This window comes from Pteropus vampyrus, unplaced genomic scaffold, assembly GCF_000151845.1.
Source record: "Pteropus vampyrus isolate Shadow unplaced genomic scaffold, Pvam_2.0 Scaffold12, whole genome shotgun sequence".
Taxonomy (NCBI): Eukaryota; Metazoa; Chordata; class Mammalia; order Chiroptera; family Pteropodidae; genus Pteropus; species Pteropus vampyrus.
This window is the reverse complement of record NW_011888793.1, coordinates 11,337,740-11,356,064: the sequence shown is the minus strand read 5'-3', so window position 1 is coordinate 11,356,064 and position 18,325 is coordinate 11,337,740. Positions and strand designations below refer to the sequence as shown.

Here is an 18,325-nt window from a genome sequence, read left to right as displayed (position 1 = left end):
ATAGTTCCAGTTCGCTGTCACCCTGTCTTGGGTATAACTCAAAGTGAAACCCTGAGCAGCACATTTCTTTCATTTGGAGTTGTAAGCAGCAAAGAGTGCTGCCATTCATCTATCTGAGTGTCTTTATACTGTGTCTCACCACTAAAAGAATATTTAAATCATATAAAACGGGTGGCAAATTTGGTTTGTAAGTATGAGGATAGATCTGAGAAATCTTCTCAGAGAAGGTAATTTCAAACTGAGTCTTGAAAGACAAGTAAGTGTTAGATAAAGAGAGGTGGAGAAGGGGAGAATATGAGGAGAGAAGGGAAAATGTTGTTTTGAAAACCAAAGTACAGGCAGGTGCAGAGCAAGGTGTGCTTGACAAATGAGACGCTAAGAGGAAAGGCATAGGGATGTGGAATCTTCTGGCACATTTAGGTACCTGAAAATTTCAGTGCATTAGCCTGGAGTATGAAATATAAAGCAGAAATGTGTCAGGTGAGACAGAAATAACAGAGAGTCAGCCCCAGAAGCATTTTTAAGCCAACTTTGGGGATGGGTGGGTGGGGAGATGGTTAATTCTGAAAGCTATGTAGAGGAAATAAAGAGTTTTAAGCATAGTGGAATATTTTTAAATTACATTTCAAAAGTTGTTTCTGGAAATTTAGGTAATGGATGGAAGGGGTCAAGAATAGAGAATGATGCCAGTTAAGAGGCAACTGCAATACAATCTTTCTTTAAGAGACGGTGAGGGTCTGAATGAAAGCAATCAGAAGAGAGACAGCTACATGGAGGATATCACGGAGGTTGAGATCATTGGTCTTACTGGGGAGCTAGATGTGTGGAGTCAGAGAGAGGAGGAGCCATGACTGACTCCAGTTGTACCTGGGCGACCTGAGCTGTCTCCACTCACTGAGATAGGCAACCATTGTAGCATGTTAAATACAAGAGGAAGTTGCAGAGCTAAGAGGAGTGGGGGTGGGAAGGAAGATATATTTACTTTTAAGTCCACTAAGTTTCCAATGCTGGGGGACATACTCAATGAGGGGCTCAAACAGTAGCTGGATCTGTGGGTCAAGAGAACAAGGAGAGTGATCTGATTTAGTGATACTGATCTGGACATCATTCACATCTAACTAATTATAGTAGGTAAAGCTTTGAAAGTAAAAAATATCACATATGTGAGAGTGGAGAAAGGGCCCAAATCAATTAAAGAATCATCATAGAGATGGAAGAGAACCAAGAGAAAGTTATGTCCTACAATCGAAGGAGGAAAGAAAGAGGTGACTTCTTTCAAGAGTTTAAGCAAAATGACTGAAAAGTATTACTTGAACTTAACAGTCAATAATTTATGGGTAACTTTGGAGAAACTAATTTGGGGAGGAGTTTTGTTGTAAGATAGAGAGAAAGACTATAGAAGAGAAAGGAGGATATAAGATTAGGAGCAAGGTTCTAAGGGGAGGGCAGGATGGGATTAGACTGAAAAAATAGCAAAGCACTTTTCCTGAGTGAAGAGCAAAGACGACAGAGCTGAGAGTTAATACCAAAGTCTCTGGATGGGAGTAAAAGTGGGGAGGCCCCTTAGCTGAGGATTTCTGTTCTCTCTGCAAAATAAGAGACATATATTCAGTAATAGATTATGAAATCATTGATTTGCCCATTCCCCCAATGTCTCTATGCTTGTTAAAAAATGCAAACTTTGAAACCATGTGGCTCTTTTCACTGATCCAGAAATTTACACTGGGGTACTAGATTTAGATGTAACTTGTATGCTCATATCTGGTATTTGCAAACAATTACTCCTTCTGCTTCTTTTAGATGTAAGCAATATTAGTTTGTGTTTAATGTCTTTTTGCACTTTGTACCCTGTGAAAATGAATAAGCTGCCTGAAGTTTGCCATCTCTAGTGCTTTTGGAAATAGGAAGATGTAAATCTTCAACCTAATGATAAATGAAAATGGGATATTTTACCATATAGTAAAAATATAGTTGTTAATATTGCTCTAAAATTCTAAAAGCATTAAAAACAAAAATAAACAAGTAAAGCAGGGAGTTGTTAAAAGAATCAATCAATGTATGTTTGTTAAAAACATAGCGACAAAAAGTCATCTGATCACCAAATCAAGTTTATACCTATAGTGTCTGACCTTCCATAATTTTATTTAGTCCTATGACTACAACTAACGGCAGGTATGGAACTAATATTAATAATATTAGTTAATATTTCTTGAGTACTTTCTCTGTTTCAGGGACTCCAGTAAGAATTTCAACTGTACTGTAACTTTTCTTCACTACTGAATTAATGAACAGTTAAGTGACTAGCTCAAAGTCACACAGCTTGTTTATGGAATAACTAAAATAAAGTTAATATTATTAATGTTGTTATCTAAGACATGCTCTTCTCAGATTTGCATTCTTTTTCTCACTATCTTAAACGCCATGCTCTATTTTTATAAAGGAATAATTTAAAGCTAAACTCTTGTACATCTAGCTGCACACAATTCAGAATCTCCCATTCTCAGTATCTCGGCACTGAATGAATGCTCTGATTGTGGGAAAATAATGTCAGAGTAAATACATAATAATTATAAATTATTGATGTGAGCCACCATTTATTGAGCATCCACTATGTGCCAGATACCATTTAATTTCTTCATATTAAAGTTTATCCTACATAGTAGCTATTCTGTAATACACAGTAAAATCCTTTACAAAGCATAAGAGAATAGAATTATCTATTAATTAATATTAGGGTTTTATTATTTGATATGATATATATTACAAAAAAATCTTGCTTTTAAAAATATTTTACAAATGAAATGAGAAAAGGAATCTTAAAGATAATTCTGAAAGGACATGTGAAGGTACTTATCACATAGAGAGAAAGTAGAAAAGAAAAGGTAACTGGAGAATACAAAGACCACTGTGTTGTTTCATCATTTTGTTTTGTTTTGTTTTAACCTTGCTCAGTTTAAGAAAAATTCTTATCACTCCAAGTCCTTGGAAGGAACTCCCTTGTTTTATTTTTAACCCTAGTGTCCACTCTCAATCTCCCATAGGCAAACATTCTAGTGCATTAAATACATTCTTCTTTATAAGGTATGTTCCCTTGTACAATGAATATTGATTTTGTGAATTATTATCCTGATTTTATTAGGTATAGATACAGATAGACACAGAAACGATACGAACTCTGAAGATCAGAGAGAATAAGAAACTGGGCCAAGATCACACAACTCTTCTATAATTCAGTAGAATTCAGATAACTATGAGTCCTACTTTCCTAACTCTGAAAACCATAGAAAAACTGTTGAAAAAAAAAGAAACATTTCTAAATGTATACCTAAAATCCAAGTAGTTGGAAAAAGTTTTTGAATTGGGTTAATAATCAACATTCTGGATGAAGACTTGAGAAGTTTATGATTTGTTACAAGGCCAAAGATTAGAGATGAGGAGGGCAGAGGGGAAGTGTTCCTTAAATTTAACTTTTGGGAAAGAAATTTATCATCTACCGTACTTAATATTGAGAGGGCGATGAATCTGATAATGACTGAGAGATGCCATCAGCCTGACAAACTAAACAATTTTTTTTAACCTGACATAGCTCTATTCAAGACATCAGCTGTCATCTGAAATGAATTCTGTTTCTAATTTGTCTTCATAAATAATGCACCTAATTAAAAGGTAGTTACAATGAAAGTCTTTAACCTCTTTTATTTCCAATTTGAGGGCAATCTCTTTGCATTCCCTGGAAAGAATCTTCTATTCTTTCTATCAAATAAAACTTAGACATCACTGATCAGAACAGTGAGATCAAAAACAAAAGAATCCATTGTGTGAAGACCATCACAGATAATGACTTTTTTCTCAATTTTTTTCTAAGTTTAGCATTATCTTAAAATGTGCAACTCATAAAAATCTGATATAAGAAAATTTATTTAAACTCAAAGTTTTATTAAGAATATCTTTATTAAACTAAGTTTCTAGGTTGTATATCTACTTTATTCTTGCTGCCTACCTTCTGTTTATTTGGAATTAAAATATAATTTCTGACTCTACCATGTTGCATATGTAATCAGGAAAATCTTTGGTTTTCATAGTCATTACAACATTACTTCGTAAATTATTTAAGTGTCTAACCACTGTGCTGTACACCTGAAATTAACATAAAATAGTACCGAATGTCAACTCTAATTGAAAAATAAAAATTAAAAAATAAATAAATAAGTAGAACATGACAAAAAGAAAAAACAAAACAAAACAAAAAACAAAGTTGCAGACATCAGTACAGTACACTTCACTCCTAAATACTTTGGCACGCACATCATTAAATAGAGCTCAAGATTTAAAAAAAAAAAAATCTGGTTTTCAGTTATAGGTAACCATTCTTCCCAATCTTTCTCATTTAGTGAGAATAAAACAGCCATTGGGAAAAAAAAAACAAAAACAAAAAACAAACAAACAAAAAACCGATCCTGACTATTCCCAGCAACTCGAAATGAAGAATTCTTGTATTAAAGACTAAAATAATTAAAATGTTGTTTATCTGAGTTTTCTCTGTGCAGACCTCAGTGATTTCATTTGTTTATTTGTGAGTGCTGATGTTAATAAAACTTATGTGCTGAAGGCATGAAAGAGAGGTAAGAGAACTATGCAAGCATTAAAACTTTCAATCATTTAATTATTTCTCCCTTCTGGGAAGGCCAATTTCAACAAATACATCAAGGGAAGGACATGATTATGAATGAAGATTTGAGCTGAGCATGTTTCACAAGGTTATTAAAAATGGAAATTCAAGAAAGATTTTGTGAAGTATATCAAATTATAGCTAAAATCTTACAAGATAGTTCAAATGCAAATTACACAGCTAAATACAAAAAACAAAATTAGGTAATATAAATTATTTTGGTATTTAGCCCCTAGTTGTTAAAAATTATCTGCATAGAAGGAGTTCAGTCTACATTATCATTACTTATATTTAGTAATACCTACCAAAAATTGCTTGCAACAATGAGAAAATGACCAATTAAAGGCTATCAAAAGATAATATATTTTGTAATAAAGAATACTGGCCAGGGCCTTAAAGATAGAAATACTGTAACAAGTTTGAATTTTATCCCAACAAGGAAATCTATCTGGGTAAAATTCTCATATCTTTTTTATATACTGTTATAATACTAGCTAATATTTAATTAATACTTTGACAGATATTTTACATGGATTGTTTTATTTCTAAAAAAAGAAAAACAAAGTGGAGATAGACTAGAGAAGGAGTTAATAAAGAGAACAGATGAGTATATTAGTCTACTCAGGCTTCCATAACAAAATACCATAACAAAAGACTGGATGGCTCAGTCGACAGAAATTTATTTTCTCTCAATGCTGGAGGCTAGAGAGGCTCAGATCAAGGTTCCAGAAGAGTTTGGTTTCTGGTGAGAGTCCTCCTCCTGGCTTCAGAGGATCATCTTCTCACTTCCTCCTTACATGGTAGAGTGAGAGAACAAGTTCTCTAGTGTCTCTTCTTATGTGGCACTAATCCCATTATCAGGGCCCCAACCTCATGTGCTCATCTAAACCTAATTATCTCTTAAAGGCCCCATCTCTGAATACTATTGCATTGGGACTTAGGGCTTCAATATGTGAATTTGAGGGGACACAATTCAGTCTGTAGGAAGGAGAGAAGATGATGATTCAAAGTGGTAACCAGGATATAAGTATGGAGAGGCAGCAGTTAGAGGTAGAAATTGTGCTGTCAGAAAGTCAAGAGGAAGATTTAAAAAAACAAGTGGTTACCAGTGTCTGCGGCCATCAAGAAAGGTATGGAAAAGGCTCCACTTGAAGATGATAATTACGAAGCCATCAATGTCCTTCATTTGTTCTGAGGTCCAATTACACATGTATAAAACTGTATGTTATAATGTGTCATTAAGACAACACAAAATTATAAGGTATTACAGAGAAACAGAGAGACAGACAGACAGACAGAATGCCTTTGGCTAGGGTAACCAGAGAAGACTTAACAGGCCAACCAACATTCAACATGAAACATGTTAAGTAGAGTTTTGACAGACAAAGACTTAGGAGTGAGAGTCTATGTTAAGAGCAAAATAAGGTGTGGCAGTAGAAGAGCATGGCTTACTTGGAGAATTGAGAGTAGCCAGGCTTGTTGAAGCATATCATAGAAATGTAGGAGAGAAGTGGTAAATCTGCACTTATAGACTGATAATATAAGGCGAAACTATAGCTATTATGAAAAGACATTGTTTAACCCTCAACTCTATTTACTACAATAGAGTGTAAGAATTTCATTTCATAGTACCTTTATGATTTTTCTTAGTCTATTTTTTTTTTTAATTTTTAATTATCCAAAATCATTTTAAAGCATTTGATTAGAGGGACATTAGCCAGATTTAGCTGAAAACTACTTTTCTCTTTTTCAGAGTAAAAGTTACTTGATCTCCTTAGCTCTCATACTTTTTATCTCTGAAGTAGTAGACTAGGCTAGATTATTCCTTGGATTTCTCCTAGATATGATCCTATAATATACAAAACAATATTTTTACAAAAGCACCAAAGTATACTTTTCCCAATAAAAACACTTAAATTCCATTTTTATTAAACTGAATATAAAATTCTCACATTCTGATTTTATGCTTGGACTTTCTAAAGTCTAAATTTTTAAAACACTTTTAAAATAATTATTGCACTTAATCCAATGGAGGTTTAAAAAATTCAGGCTAGCAGATGATTTATAAAGAATTAGTAATTATGGAAACTCCATAAAAATTGTTATATTTTAGAGATGCTGTCACTTTAACATCACTTTGTCAAATTTCTACATTTTACACATGAGGAAAGCAGGGGTAGAGAGATTAAGTGATTTAAGAACTTAAGCTGAAGGCCACCTACCAACTTGGATTCCACTGTGCCACTGTCCCTAGTCCACAGGGACAAGATTTAAGGTGGACCAATAAAAACATAAACATCTGTTTTTTTGATGATTGCTAAATCTAGTTTCCATTTTTTAAGCTGTTGGTTTACACATAAAGGGAAATTTAAAAGTACAAGAATTATGAGATAATATCTGTGTTAATGGAGACCACCAATAGCAAAGCAAATTTGGCAAGAATTCTACTTTTGTCTGTTTTCCCATGCTATGTTTGTGCCCTGCCACCAACTAGGTGCAGCAGGTTTCACTTGCTGTGACCCTCCTCACCCGTGGGATGGCTCCTCAGACTGGCTTTCCTGAGGTTGCCTTTCAGGAAAGGTGGCAGTGGGCCAGGAATTGTTATACTTCCTGCCACTCCAGCCAGCTATTACGGACCATATCTCTTATACCACATTGTGCAACTTAATAATTCTGGCAGAGGCTGACTAGTAACTTCTGTCCATATATTATCACGAATGCACAGCCCTCAGAGAGGGACCCCATTTTTGAAATGAAATCATCTGAAACTCAGTAAGTAGGGGTGCAGAGAGTCTACTTTCCTGTAGTTGTGATTAAAATAAAGTGTAAAAAGCACTGGAGGCTCTAATTCAAAAAGTCACACTAGTGTGTAGACCTATGACTAATGGGCAGAAAGGGATAAAGGAAGAAAGGGAGGAAGGAAGAAATGCAGGAAAAAGAAGAAAGGGAAGAAGGAAGAAATTAATTTCAAGTACTCCAAAGTGGTGAAATCATAAAATTCTAGAACTCCATCTTCTCTTCTGTGACTCTACTATGGATCACAATGAATTTCTGTCTACTATAATTCTCAGTCTCCTGCAAGGTAAAGAAATCTCAAAGGGAAAGTGATATAATTTAATTTTCCTGTTTTTGAAAATATCTGACCCTTTCTACAATATAAGTCAAAATACAGACCAATGTCAAACTCAGTTCTCTAAGTAAAACCTTTCCTTCAAAACAAATAAGCAAACAAACAGTAGCTATCCCCAGGCCCAGGTTATTAATCTTTAAATACAAACGGTTTAAATTCTTCTTGAGCTCATTTTAACAAGACTGCTAGTATTGTGTCAACTGAGATTCTTAAGACCATTCTTTGAAACTCAAACTTCAATATATGCATATAAGAAAGCTATCAAAATTTCCATGAATGTCAAGTTCTGGGCTCTTCTTCCATTACCTTCTATAGAATGACATCCAAGGTGTTAAATGCTTTATTTGTCATAATCTTAATTCCTCTGCATATATAGTTTAATTTGTACACTATATCAAAATTCTGTATTAGAAGACTACTAGATGGACTGTGAATAAATTACTTTATTGTCAATGTATTTGTATAATACGAATTGAGATTTAAGGAATAGAAATAGAAAAGATAAACCATAATATCCTTATCTAACCCCGCTTTTGACCTGGTGTCATTAAAACAAAATTGAAAAATTCAAGGGTAGTGATGGTGAGGAAAAAAGAAAGAGCTTAATGATTTTACTAAGAAATAGCTAATAACTACCAGGGTTTAGAAAATTAATTTTACCTATAAATGTAATTTTGTTGGCTACTAGAGTATTTATTTTTGCCTTATCACAAAGACCAGATAGCACAGATTTATATATATATCTCATTACTTTGCAAAATATTTTTATATTGAACACAAAAATTCATCAGCTCAACCTTTACTGATAAATACTATAATTGCATGTTATCGATAATCTTGCTGCTCCTCAATATTTATAACTGAGAGAAGTGATAGTGGAAGTTTAAGAATGTTACCAGCTGAAGACCTGACAGGTTGGAGATGGGATGGGGAAGGAATTCTTATTGCTAAAACCAGTAATCCTACTAAAAGAAAAGGGTATCTGGATTATGTAACTATGCATGTCCCATCACTTGCGCTTGCTGCAGATAGAATCAATATGATATTGAATTCCCTGGGCTTTAGGGTATGACTTCTATCTGCATTTCCTTCACCTTTAGAAATGTCCTTTCTTTCTTCCCAGAACCTCCATTTTCTCTCATCAAAATCAGACCTCTGACTAGGATATATTTAGCTGTTTCTCTTGGCCTTCTCTCATTTCCTAGAAGACGTGTTCAGAAAAAGAAAGAGGAAGTATATGTTATGAAATTAGGTGAAATTAGCTGATTCCTATTCCAAGTTTCATAATTAGAGAATACTTAGAAAATATTAATAATTTTAAGTAGATGGACTAGTTGACAAGCCTCAAATAAATTAAACCAGCAATTAAATTGTGCTGTATAAGGTGCTACTTTTAATATAATAAACATTTTTAAAAGGGACTAGGTGATGAAACAAAAAATATACTTTTATGCAAATTACTTCAGCTAAAACAAAAAAGAACATTTATAAATCATACAGGGAGTATAATATTTTAAGAATTTATTATGTTGGGTCTTTTCTTCTGTATATAAAAACACATACTCATTTTAAGAAATTTATAAAATTCAGAAACATACAAAGAAGATTTAAAACAATAATCTTACCACATAAAAATATCTAAGAACATTTTAATGCACAATACATATATAGTGACCTTATATCTAATGCGTATTAAAATATCTAAGAACATTTTAATGCACAATACATATATAGTGACCTTATATCTAATGCATGTAGTTTGAACTATTCTTGAGCAACTCTAAACTACTTGGCATATAATCTATTATAGTTTTTGCTTTTATAACCATAGTTCAGTTCTGAGTCTGGGCTGAAACGAGTGAACGTTGTAGCTAGTGATTGTAACGGCCCAGCATCCTCTCTTCATTGTGGCTCCTGTGATATCTTTGTTGTGTATAAACAAGATCTAAAAAATTTGTACTGCATGCATATGGCAGAATGATATGCTATGGAAATAGTCACCCGTTTACGGATTCAAATTTTGTTTGTGAATGTTAATGTCTATATTTCCTTCCCCATCTTTTTTTGTCCTTTAGTTTTTTTAATATATAAAAAAATCCTTTTTATTCTAAGATGGGATTGTACTTGAAAACTGTCAGCTTCTATAGATATTTTTACAATATAAAAACCTTTCCTTCCTGCGCCTACATGGGCAGGTTGATTTTCACTGAAAATGGCTTCAAGCTGGTCCTAATATTTACTCACTTATGCAGGTGCGTTCATCAGCATGGAGTCTGTATCCAGTATCACATTCACAGTGGAAGGTGCCCAGAGTGTTAATACAGCTCTGCTGGCAGCCTCCATTCACCACCGTACATTCATCGACATCTAGAGGAGGAAGACAGATGGCCAAGATTACAATGTCATTCCAATGTCAGCTTCAGAGAAGTGGCACGATATTTCTTTGATTCGCAATATGTGTTATATTGTACAAAGGCCTCAACTCTGTTGCCACAAATCTTTGCTTGTTTGATCCATGTTGTTCAACAGTGTAAACAAGAAAATGTAGATAGAAATTTTATGGAGCTTTTTAAAGCCCAGTGATGATGAGCGTAAGGACTGCCTCACAATTTTCTATTTTTCACATACTGGTTAATTAGACAGATCTGATATATAGATATCTCCTTGGGGCAGGAGAATTGGAGGGGAGAATTACAATGAGCTACCCTATCTGGAGCAACACATACTAGTGGATAAACATCTATTATTGGTCTGATATTGCTGAATAAAGCTAATAATAGAGTGAAGACCTTAAATCTCCTTGTCATCTGGACATCAGGGAACAGATAGATAAATTCAAGTAAAATCATGGCTTGGAGTTCTTAAAAATACATCAATACATTTATTTCATTCATTCAGCCTTTTCCTTTAGGCCAGAGTTCCATTTTCTAAAATACTTAACATGTTTATGTGAGAGGTTACATTAATTTTAGAAAAAAAAATAAAAAGAGGTCAAGACTCATGGGCATTTATGTCTGATGATGTCAAGGTCATAACAAATACATGTAATATTCTATTTCCTTTAGGAAGGGAAAATCAATTTATCTCTCAGAATCTATACTTCCTTGGACCTTATATAATCAGTACTTACTCATTTGAAATCACAAAAAAATATTCACAAATGCTGGGAAAACTTTTCAGGTAATCAGTGGATTAAGAGTTTCTAAATTTTCTTGTTAGGAGAATATTTTTACTCAAAATGTATGTCAAAGTAAAAATCAGGCAAAGAGGTTGATATTAGCGTGGGAAAATGTATGTTTCGTATAGGGAACATCCCTGATATGTCATGTTCCAATCCCAGGTTTCTGGCCAAGAATGTTGGATGTGAATATTTTTCACTAAAATTTGTTAACATAATAGACAATTAGCTTTACATTGAGTGAGGTTAATTTCACAGAATAAGATCCTTACTTACTTGAGAAGACATTCACATTGAGAAGGAATACGTTTACAATGTCTCATTGTTGAACCTGATCTGTAATGAATGTCTTGAACTATAATAAAAACTAGAGGATTTAACCCAAAGGAAGCAAAAGAAAAAATATGTTCTTTTACTTGGTATTGTTTTTAAATGAAAAAGAAACACACACACACACACACACACACACACACACACACACACACACACACACACATATATATATACATACATATATATAAAGAATATATTGTCACAAAGTAAGTCCCATATTTAAAAATTATTAGTCTACTATGTTATACACAGTTTACCTAATCTAGTATTTTCTTTCTAAAATTAGATATTCTGGAGTTATTTCAGGTATTTTTAAAGAACTCTTATTTTAGATCTAAGAACTATTGACTTTTTCAAGTATTAGAATTATTATTAAATTTTGAGTCTGTGATAAACAAACCTCTAAGTCTTTTTCATATAAACTAATGTCAAATCAGAATTCTCTATTTGTTACTTGTACTTTATGAAGGGCTTTATGTTTATGCTAGCTAAATTTTTATCTTTCTAGCTTTAGAGTATTATTCCACAAGGATGAGAAATAATTTTGAATATTAATTCTGTCAACTCCTGAATTAGATATCCTTCCCAGGTCTTTCACATTAGACATAAAAATGAAACTCCCAGGAGTATTATTTTTTAGATGATAAAATATCAAAAATTGCCATTGTCAAAGATTATTATAATATACCATATATATGTATTTAAATATATTACAAATAGCTTAAAGGATATAAATGATTACTTTTGAGAAGGGAATAAGATACATAGACTGGGTAAAGTGCAGGATGTGTGTGGGGTGGTGTTGGACAAGAGATTTTATCATATCTATAAAGTTCTAATTTTTTATAAGAAAAAGTTATTCGGGTATTACTTGTGTAATAAAAAGTGATTTTATAGAAATACATTATGATGATGTTCCTTTGTCTCTATCAATCAAGCTTCAGTAATTTTTTAACAAAAGAAACCAATTTAGTGTAAAAAAGAAAAATCATGAGTGGATACTGCTTTTAAGAATGAGTCATCTTCCAGTATGTTTTACTGTGTTCATATTCTTAATATGCCCGAGAACTATAATCAAAGTACTATATTGAAAACACACACATAAAAATGAAAGCACACCTAACTTTCTCTTGTACTTTGTGTTAGATATTCTTGGGGAAAATATCAGTGTTGAAACTTAGTAGCATGACCACCCGGCCTTTCTGAGACTCAGTTTTCTCATCCATAAAATGGGATAATACTGACAACCATATATATGTATTCCACTATGATTTATTTTTCTTTTCCTATTCCTGCATGAGATTTGGGAACTGATTATTAACGCTTGAAATTATATATAGAAATTTAAAAACAGGTAATTTTATTTCACTAAATAGTGGAGCTAACACTAGATCAGAAAGTGAGAGTGCATGATAGAAATAGCAGCAACGTGGGAATTCAGGGGAGAGAAAATCCGTCTGGGCTACAGTGATAAGGGAATGTTTGAAGTAAAAACTGAGAACGGAGTGCATGAGAAGGAGGGCAACGCAAAAGTGCAGTGCTTTAAACGCATTGTGTCTGAGATGCAGCAGTTAGAACTGTCACTGTCAGGTTGGCAAAAGAAAGTAAAGTTGAAAAACAAACCTGAAATATCATTTTAATTAATTTGGATACCAAACGGTTCCTCTTCTTGATTTAAAAAACAACACACTTTTGGGCGGGTTGAAACATAATAGCCTGTGTTCAACAGTAGCTAAGCCAACTTATTAACAGTTAAAAAAATCAATCATTAATAGAGTAGAACCAAATACAAAGTAATTGGTTTGACCTCCTTTTTCTTTTTTGCCCTTTCAGAATGCACTGAATTTACTGATTGTTTGGGCATTGTGTAACCCATAGTCCTCATACCTGGCAGCACACTGGAATCATGGTGAGCATGTAAGTTATCCATGCCTTGGTCCCCTTAAAGAGTCTGATTTAGCAGTCTGGGGTAAGGCTTGAGAATCAAACACTTTAAAAGTACCCTAAGTGATTCTAATGTGTAGCTAGAGTTGAGAACCCTAGACTTAGTTAATACTTTAATCACCTAGATATCTTGTTAAAATGCACATGCTGATTCAGTACCTCTGGGGCTGGGGGCTAAGATTCTGCATTTCTAATAGATCCCAGGTAATTCTGATGCTGCTGGTCTGTGGACCATACTCTGAGTAGCAGGAGAACACATAATCCCTTTGTTTAACCATTAAAGTCACATGGATCACAAATATCATGGTTTGGCTCAACTTCTCAGTTGTTTGCCCAAAGTACACCAATTCAGTCTAAATGGAACATTATATATATATATATGTATGTATATATATATATATGTATGTGTATGTATGTATACATGTACATACATGCATATATTTTTTACCAAAAACCTCCAAAAATAAACCAACCATATTTCCCCAAATACTCACTCAATAATAGTTAACAATTAAAAAAATTTTTAGCATTATTTTTTATTAGAAATGACTTGCTTCTGTAAAACATGAACAACACTTTAGTTCTCTTAGTTCTTTTCTGATGGAATACCTCTGATATAGATAGAATAAACCAGGTTAAATTGCCATGATATTAGACACTCATGCTGAAGCTGTCACAAGTGATTTTCTTTTCTATCAAGATTCTGCCCAACAGAGTTAAAAACCAGAAATGTCAATATTACATTAATATGTTATTATCAAGTATACTTCATGTGAAGAAACGATTTCTTCAAAAATTCTCTGAGTTATATCTTCATGTTAGATGCTTACAGAGAGCCCTGCCTTTAGAACTGGAGCTCCAGGACACTGCTGGGAATAATGATAAAGTGATTCGAATTTTTTTCAGCATTGTCACTGTGATATGGACCAAGGATTTCATGATTTTATACTATAAAAGAATGTCAAAGAAAATCAACCATGTCTGCTATTTTTCCTTTTTAATGTCCTTTTTATAAATATTTCTGCTATATTTATCCCCAAAACTATTTCCCCAGATGGTCACAGAATATAATAGCTTAAAAGAATTCACTTTATTATCAAATGCATTTTGCACATAAAAGGTCCCTGAGATGACAAGATCTACTTTTGTTTCTAAACAACAAAAATTGTTTCATATTATTTTTCTTAGACTGTACAACTAAAGTAAGATAAATTATTCTTCCATTTGCCTTTTAACATACTATTTTCAGAAAGTTGTTGATTGAAAATAAGTGTTCCCAGGTTGCTTTATGTTGGAGATTGCATTGTACAAGTGTTAGTTTTGAAGGAAATATTGAAGACTGTGGTTTTCCATGTGGTTTTATTTTCACTCTGTTCTACTATACTACTTTCACTCTGATATACTATAGTATATCAAAACTGCTGACTTTTTTGCTTGTAATTCTGGAATGCCTGATTGAATGAACTCCTTAAGGTCAAAGATCCTGTTGTATTAAGCATTTTCTGGCACAGAATCGATATTCCATAAATGTTCTATGAACGAATAAATGAACGTGTGGTTTGAGAGTCATCCTTAGCGTTCAGCGTTCTTAACCACCCATACGCACCAATGGGGTTTCTCAGAGTTGGGCTCTGACTGCGTTTACCTTCTCTTTACCTTTGCAGTGAATTCTTAATATTTGTTTTCAAACATTTACAAGTAGCTTTAAAAACCCAGGGCACAAAATAATTTTTTAAGTTTGCTAATGAACACGTTTGAACTGTGTCTGTAGTTAACATTCTCTGGTTGCTTGCTTGGGATTCACTCGTCTTTCTTCTTCACAATACTTAAAAACTCCAAAGTTTTCTTTTGGGGGATTTAACTTTCATTTTAGAGAAGTCATGTAGTTTATGTGGGACTGATAACGAACACCACTCCTCTCCCAAATCTTAAGTGGACTCTACTTGGTATAATCTCACCACCACTTGCCACAGTGATGGAACCAGATAGTCTCTTCATTAGCATAAAGCTTTCTCAGGAATTAATGAATTAGTTCAGACGTGATCTAGTGAGCACGAAGCTCAGCAAAAAAAACTGAGAATCTTGGGACACTGATGCCCTCTTGCTCTGGAAATTACAATCTGTGCATGTGAGACATTTTGTAGTAGCCATCTTGCTTCATGAGTGAAGCTGCACTAAAGATAAAGCAAACAATCAGGACAGAACTAAAGGACTCACAGAGAAAGAGAGTTCGAGCCCTGCTGGAGCTTCCCTATCTCTGGACTTCTTGGTTAAGTGATACAATAACACCTGTTTACTGTTTATGCATTCTGTGTCACATGATTCTATTGCTCATAAGCAAAATCATCCTAATACAGGCAAACTGTAAAGCTAGTGTGCAGGAAGAAGTCACCAAGTGCAACTCAAACTCAGCATATACTTTTCAAAAAGATGTACTGTCCTCAAATCAGTAAAATGGTTTAATCTATATTTAATCAGGGTCAGGGCAGTCGCTTAGCTCTTCTTATAGCACTTATTGAAACAACTATATTCCATTAACATTCTAATGAAATTGGGGATGTATCACAATTTTTGTTATTTTTTATTATAAATATCAAGGGTGTATCAAACTGCCTGTGCAAAGTTGCGGTACATCTGATAGTGCCAGAGGTTGAAGTTGACTTCTTGAATGGTTGTCTCGCAATCGCCCTGTGAGCGATCCTTCCCGAGATTTTCCCCCAACCCTTGGCCTCTGATTTCTCTTTTTGTTCCTTTCTTGGTACCTAAAACCTCTGGTAGCTTGATGCTCAGTTAGCAGAAAATAAACACATGCTGATAACTTTGTAGATACTACTGGTGGCCTCTACCTTTTGCCCTTGTAAAAAAAAATGTTTTAAAATGTTACCAGTTTTCTAGCCTAGACATTCACCCAGCAATAAAGGTGACCTTTCTCAGCAAAAACCACTTAGTTCACAAAGAGGCAAATAGGACAGTGATGTGTATTTTGAAAAGAATGACAGTACTAGGAAGAAACAAAGCTCAAAACACTTGTGCTGAGGATAGAAGTGTATATGCTTTTATAGAAAATGGAATTTGTTTGGTCCATGTAGATTAAAGGGAAAATGCTAGAGATGTGGCTGGGCCTGAAAGTGGAGAGTCTTTTCTATCATACTAAGGAACCACGGCTTTACTTTATAGAAATGGACACCAATAGGGCAAAGAATAGGTTAGAGGAGTGGGAGACTGAGAGCAGAGAAGCCGAGTAATGACTATTGCCAAAATCCAGGTGAAAGATGATGAAGACTGACCTAAGCTAGTAGCTATGGAAATAGAGAGATGTGGGCAGATATAAAAGATGTTAAGAAGAGAAAGCCAATATAATTTGGTTATTAACTGGATATGATAGAGAAGTGTCAAACTCGACTTCCTTGAGCAATTTTATGGATGGTTGTGGTATTCACCAAAATGGCACAGGAAAAGGAACATTTGATATCAGAAAAATAGGTCAGTTTTGGACATAAATGATTTGATAAGCAAATGAGACGGGCAGTTGGGAATATCCAGTAGGCAACTGAGTATATGGACTAAAATCAGGAGGAAAATGAGCTGAATTTTTAGCTACCATCTATTTACCTGTACAGGCTTAAAAATTTGGAGTCATCCTTGAGACTTCCCTCTCCTTCACCTATGTCTGATCTAATACCACATTTCACTGTATAAAACATTTTCTAAAAAATCTCAAGTCTGTTCACTTCTTATTTCCACTAATACCACTCAAATCCCAACTACATGAATGGTTACAATAGCCTACTAAAGTTCCCTCCACATCCACCATTGGGCCCTCCAGCATCTTCATGCTGCACTACCTCGCGATGTTTTTAATAACAAAAATTTGATCACATCACCCCTCCCTCATTCTGTAACAGTTTTATACCCTTTAATCACTCACCATTACTCACAGGATTAGACTAAACACCAACATGATCTGCACTGTGTGGTCTGGTCTTTGCCTCCCTCTCTATTCTATCCTGCTATTCTTTTCTTTCTACTATGTTTTATCGATTATGATAAAACATAATTTAAATTCTTTAAAGACTCTGTACTCCCTTTTATTTACATCTCCCCTCTTTTACTTAGTGAGTATCTATGCTTCTTGTAGATGTCACTCATTTACCACTACCTCAGGAGGCTTGCATTTCTCCTTCAATCTAAGTCAAATCTATGTTATATTTTGGTAGGACTATCTTCCTTTTCTCTGGAGCAATTAATTAATCTATAGTTGTAGATCTGTATGTGTGATTATTTGTTTGATGTTTGTGTTCCCCATTAACGGCTAAGTCTCATGAGAACAGAACCCTGTCAGTATTTGCTCAGAATAGTAATCCCAGTATTTGGCACACAGAAGATGCTCTATAAATATTTGTTAAATAAGTAAATGAATGAGGTGCAGAGTATTGGGCATCTCCATATAAATAGTAATTCAAAGCACAAGAGTGGATACTTTTACTAAGCCAAGTACATAGATAAAAAAGAGTATGGAGTCTAAAAGGGAACTCTGAGGAACAGCCATATTTAAGGCAGACTGAGGTAGGTCAGACAAAGCTGACCAAGAAGGCAATACAGAGGAGTAGGAGGAAAACTGAGAGAGTCTGGAGCATGGAAGCTGAGGGAAGGGGAGTTTTGAGAAGGAAGAAGTGGTCAACACAAGGATGTCAAGTAGGAACTGGAAAGTGCTCACTGGATTTAGCAACAAGAATTTCACTAATGACATTGAAGATGAGGAGAATGTTAATAATAACAATCCACCTAACACTTAATGAACCCTTACTATGTGCCATACATTGCTCTAAACTCTTTACGTATAGTTATTAACATATTCAATCTCCCCCGCCCCCAAAAAACCCCTGCATAATAGATAGTGTTATTAACACTACTAAAGGGGAGGAAGCTGAGAAATAGAAAGTTGTTTCAATGGAGTAGCTGAAATTTATCCTAGGTTGAAGTGGATTGAATTGAAGAAGTGGGAGATAAAGAAGGGAGACAGAGAGTTAAGACAGGTATTAAGTATGACTATTAAGGAGAGGAGGTTGTA

At 34.2% G+C, this 18,325-nt stretch overlaps 1 protein-coding gene across 1 annotated transcript in view; it reads right to left on the bottom strand.

The window, feature by feature from the left end:
* The window catches only part of LOC105305969 (EGF-like and EMI domain-containing protein 1), a 453,542-nt gene that overhangs the window by 57,075 nt on the left and 378,142 nt on the right, over positions 1-18,325 (bottom strand). The window contains 1 exon segment of the mRNA XM_011380831.1: positions 10,044-10,166. Coding sequence (XP_011379133.1) covers positions 10,044-10,166 — 123 coding nt within the window.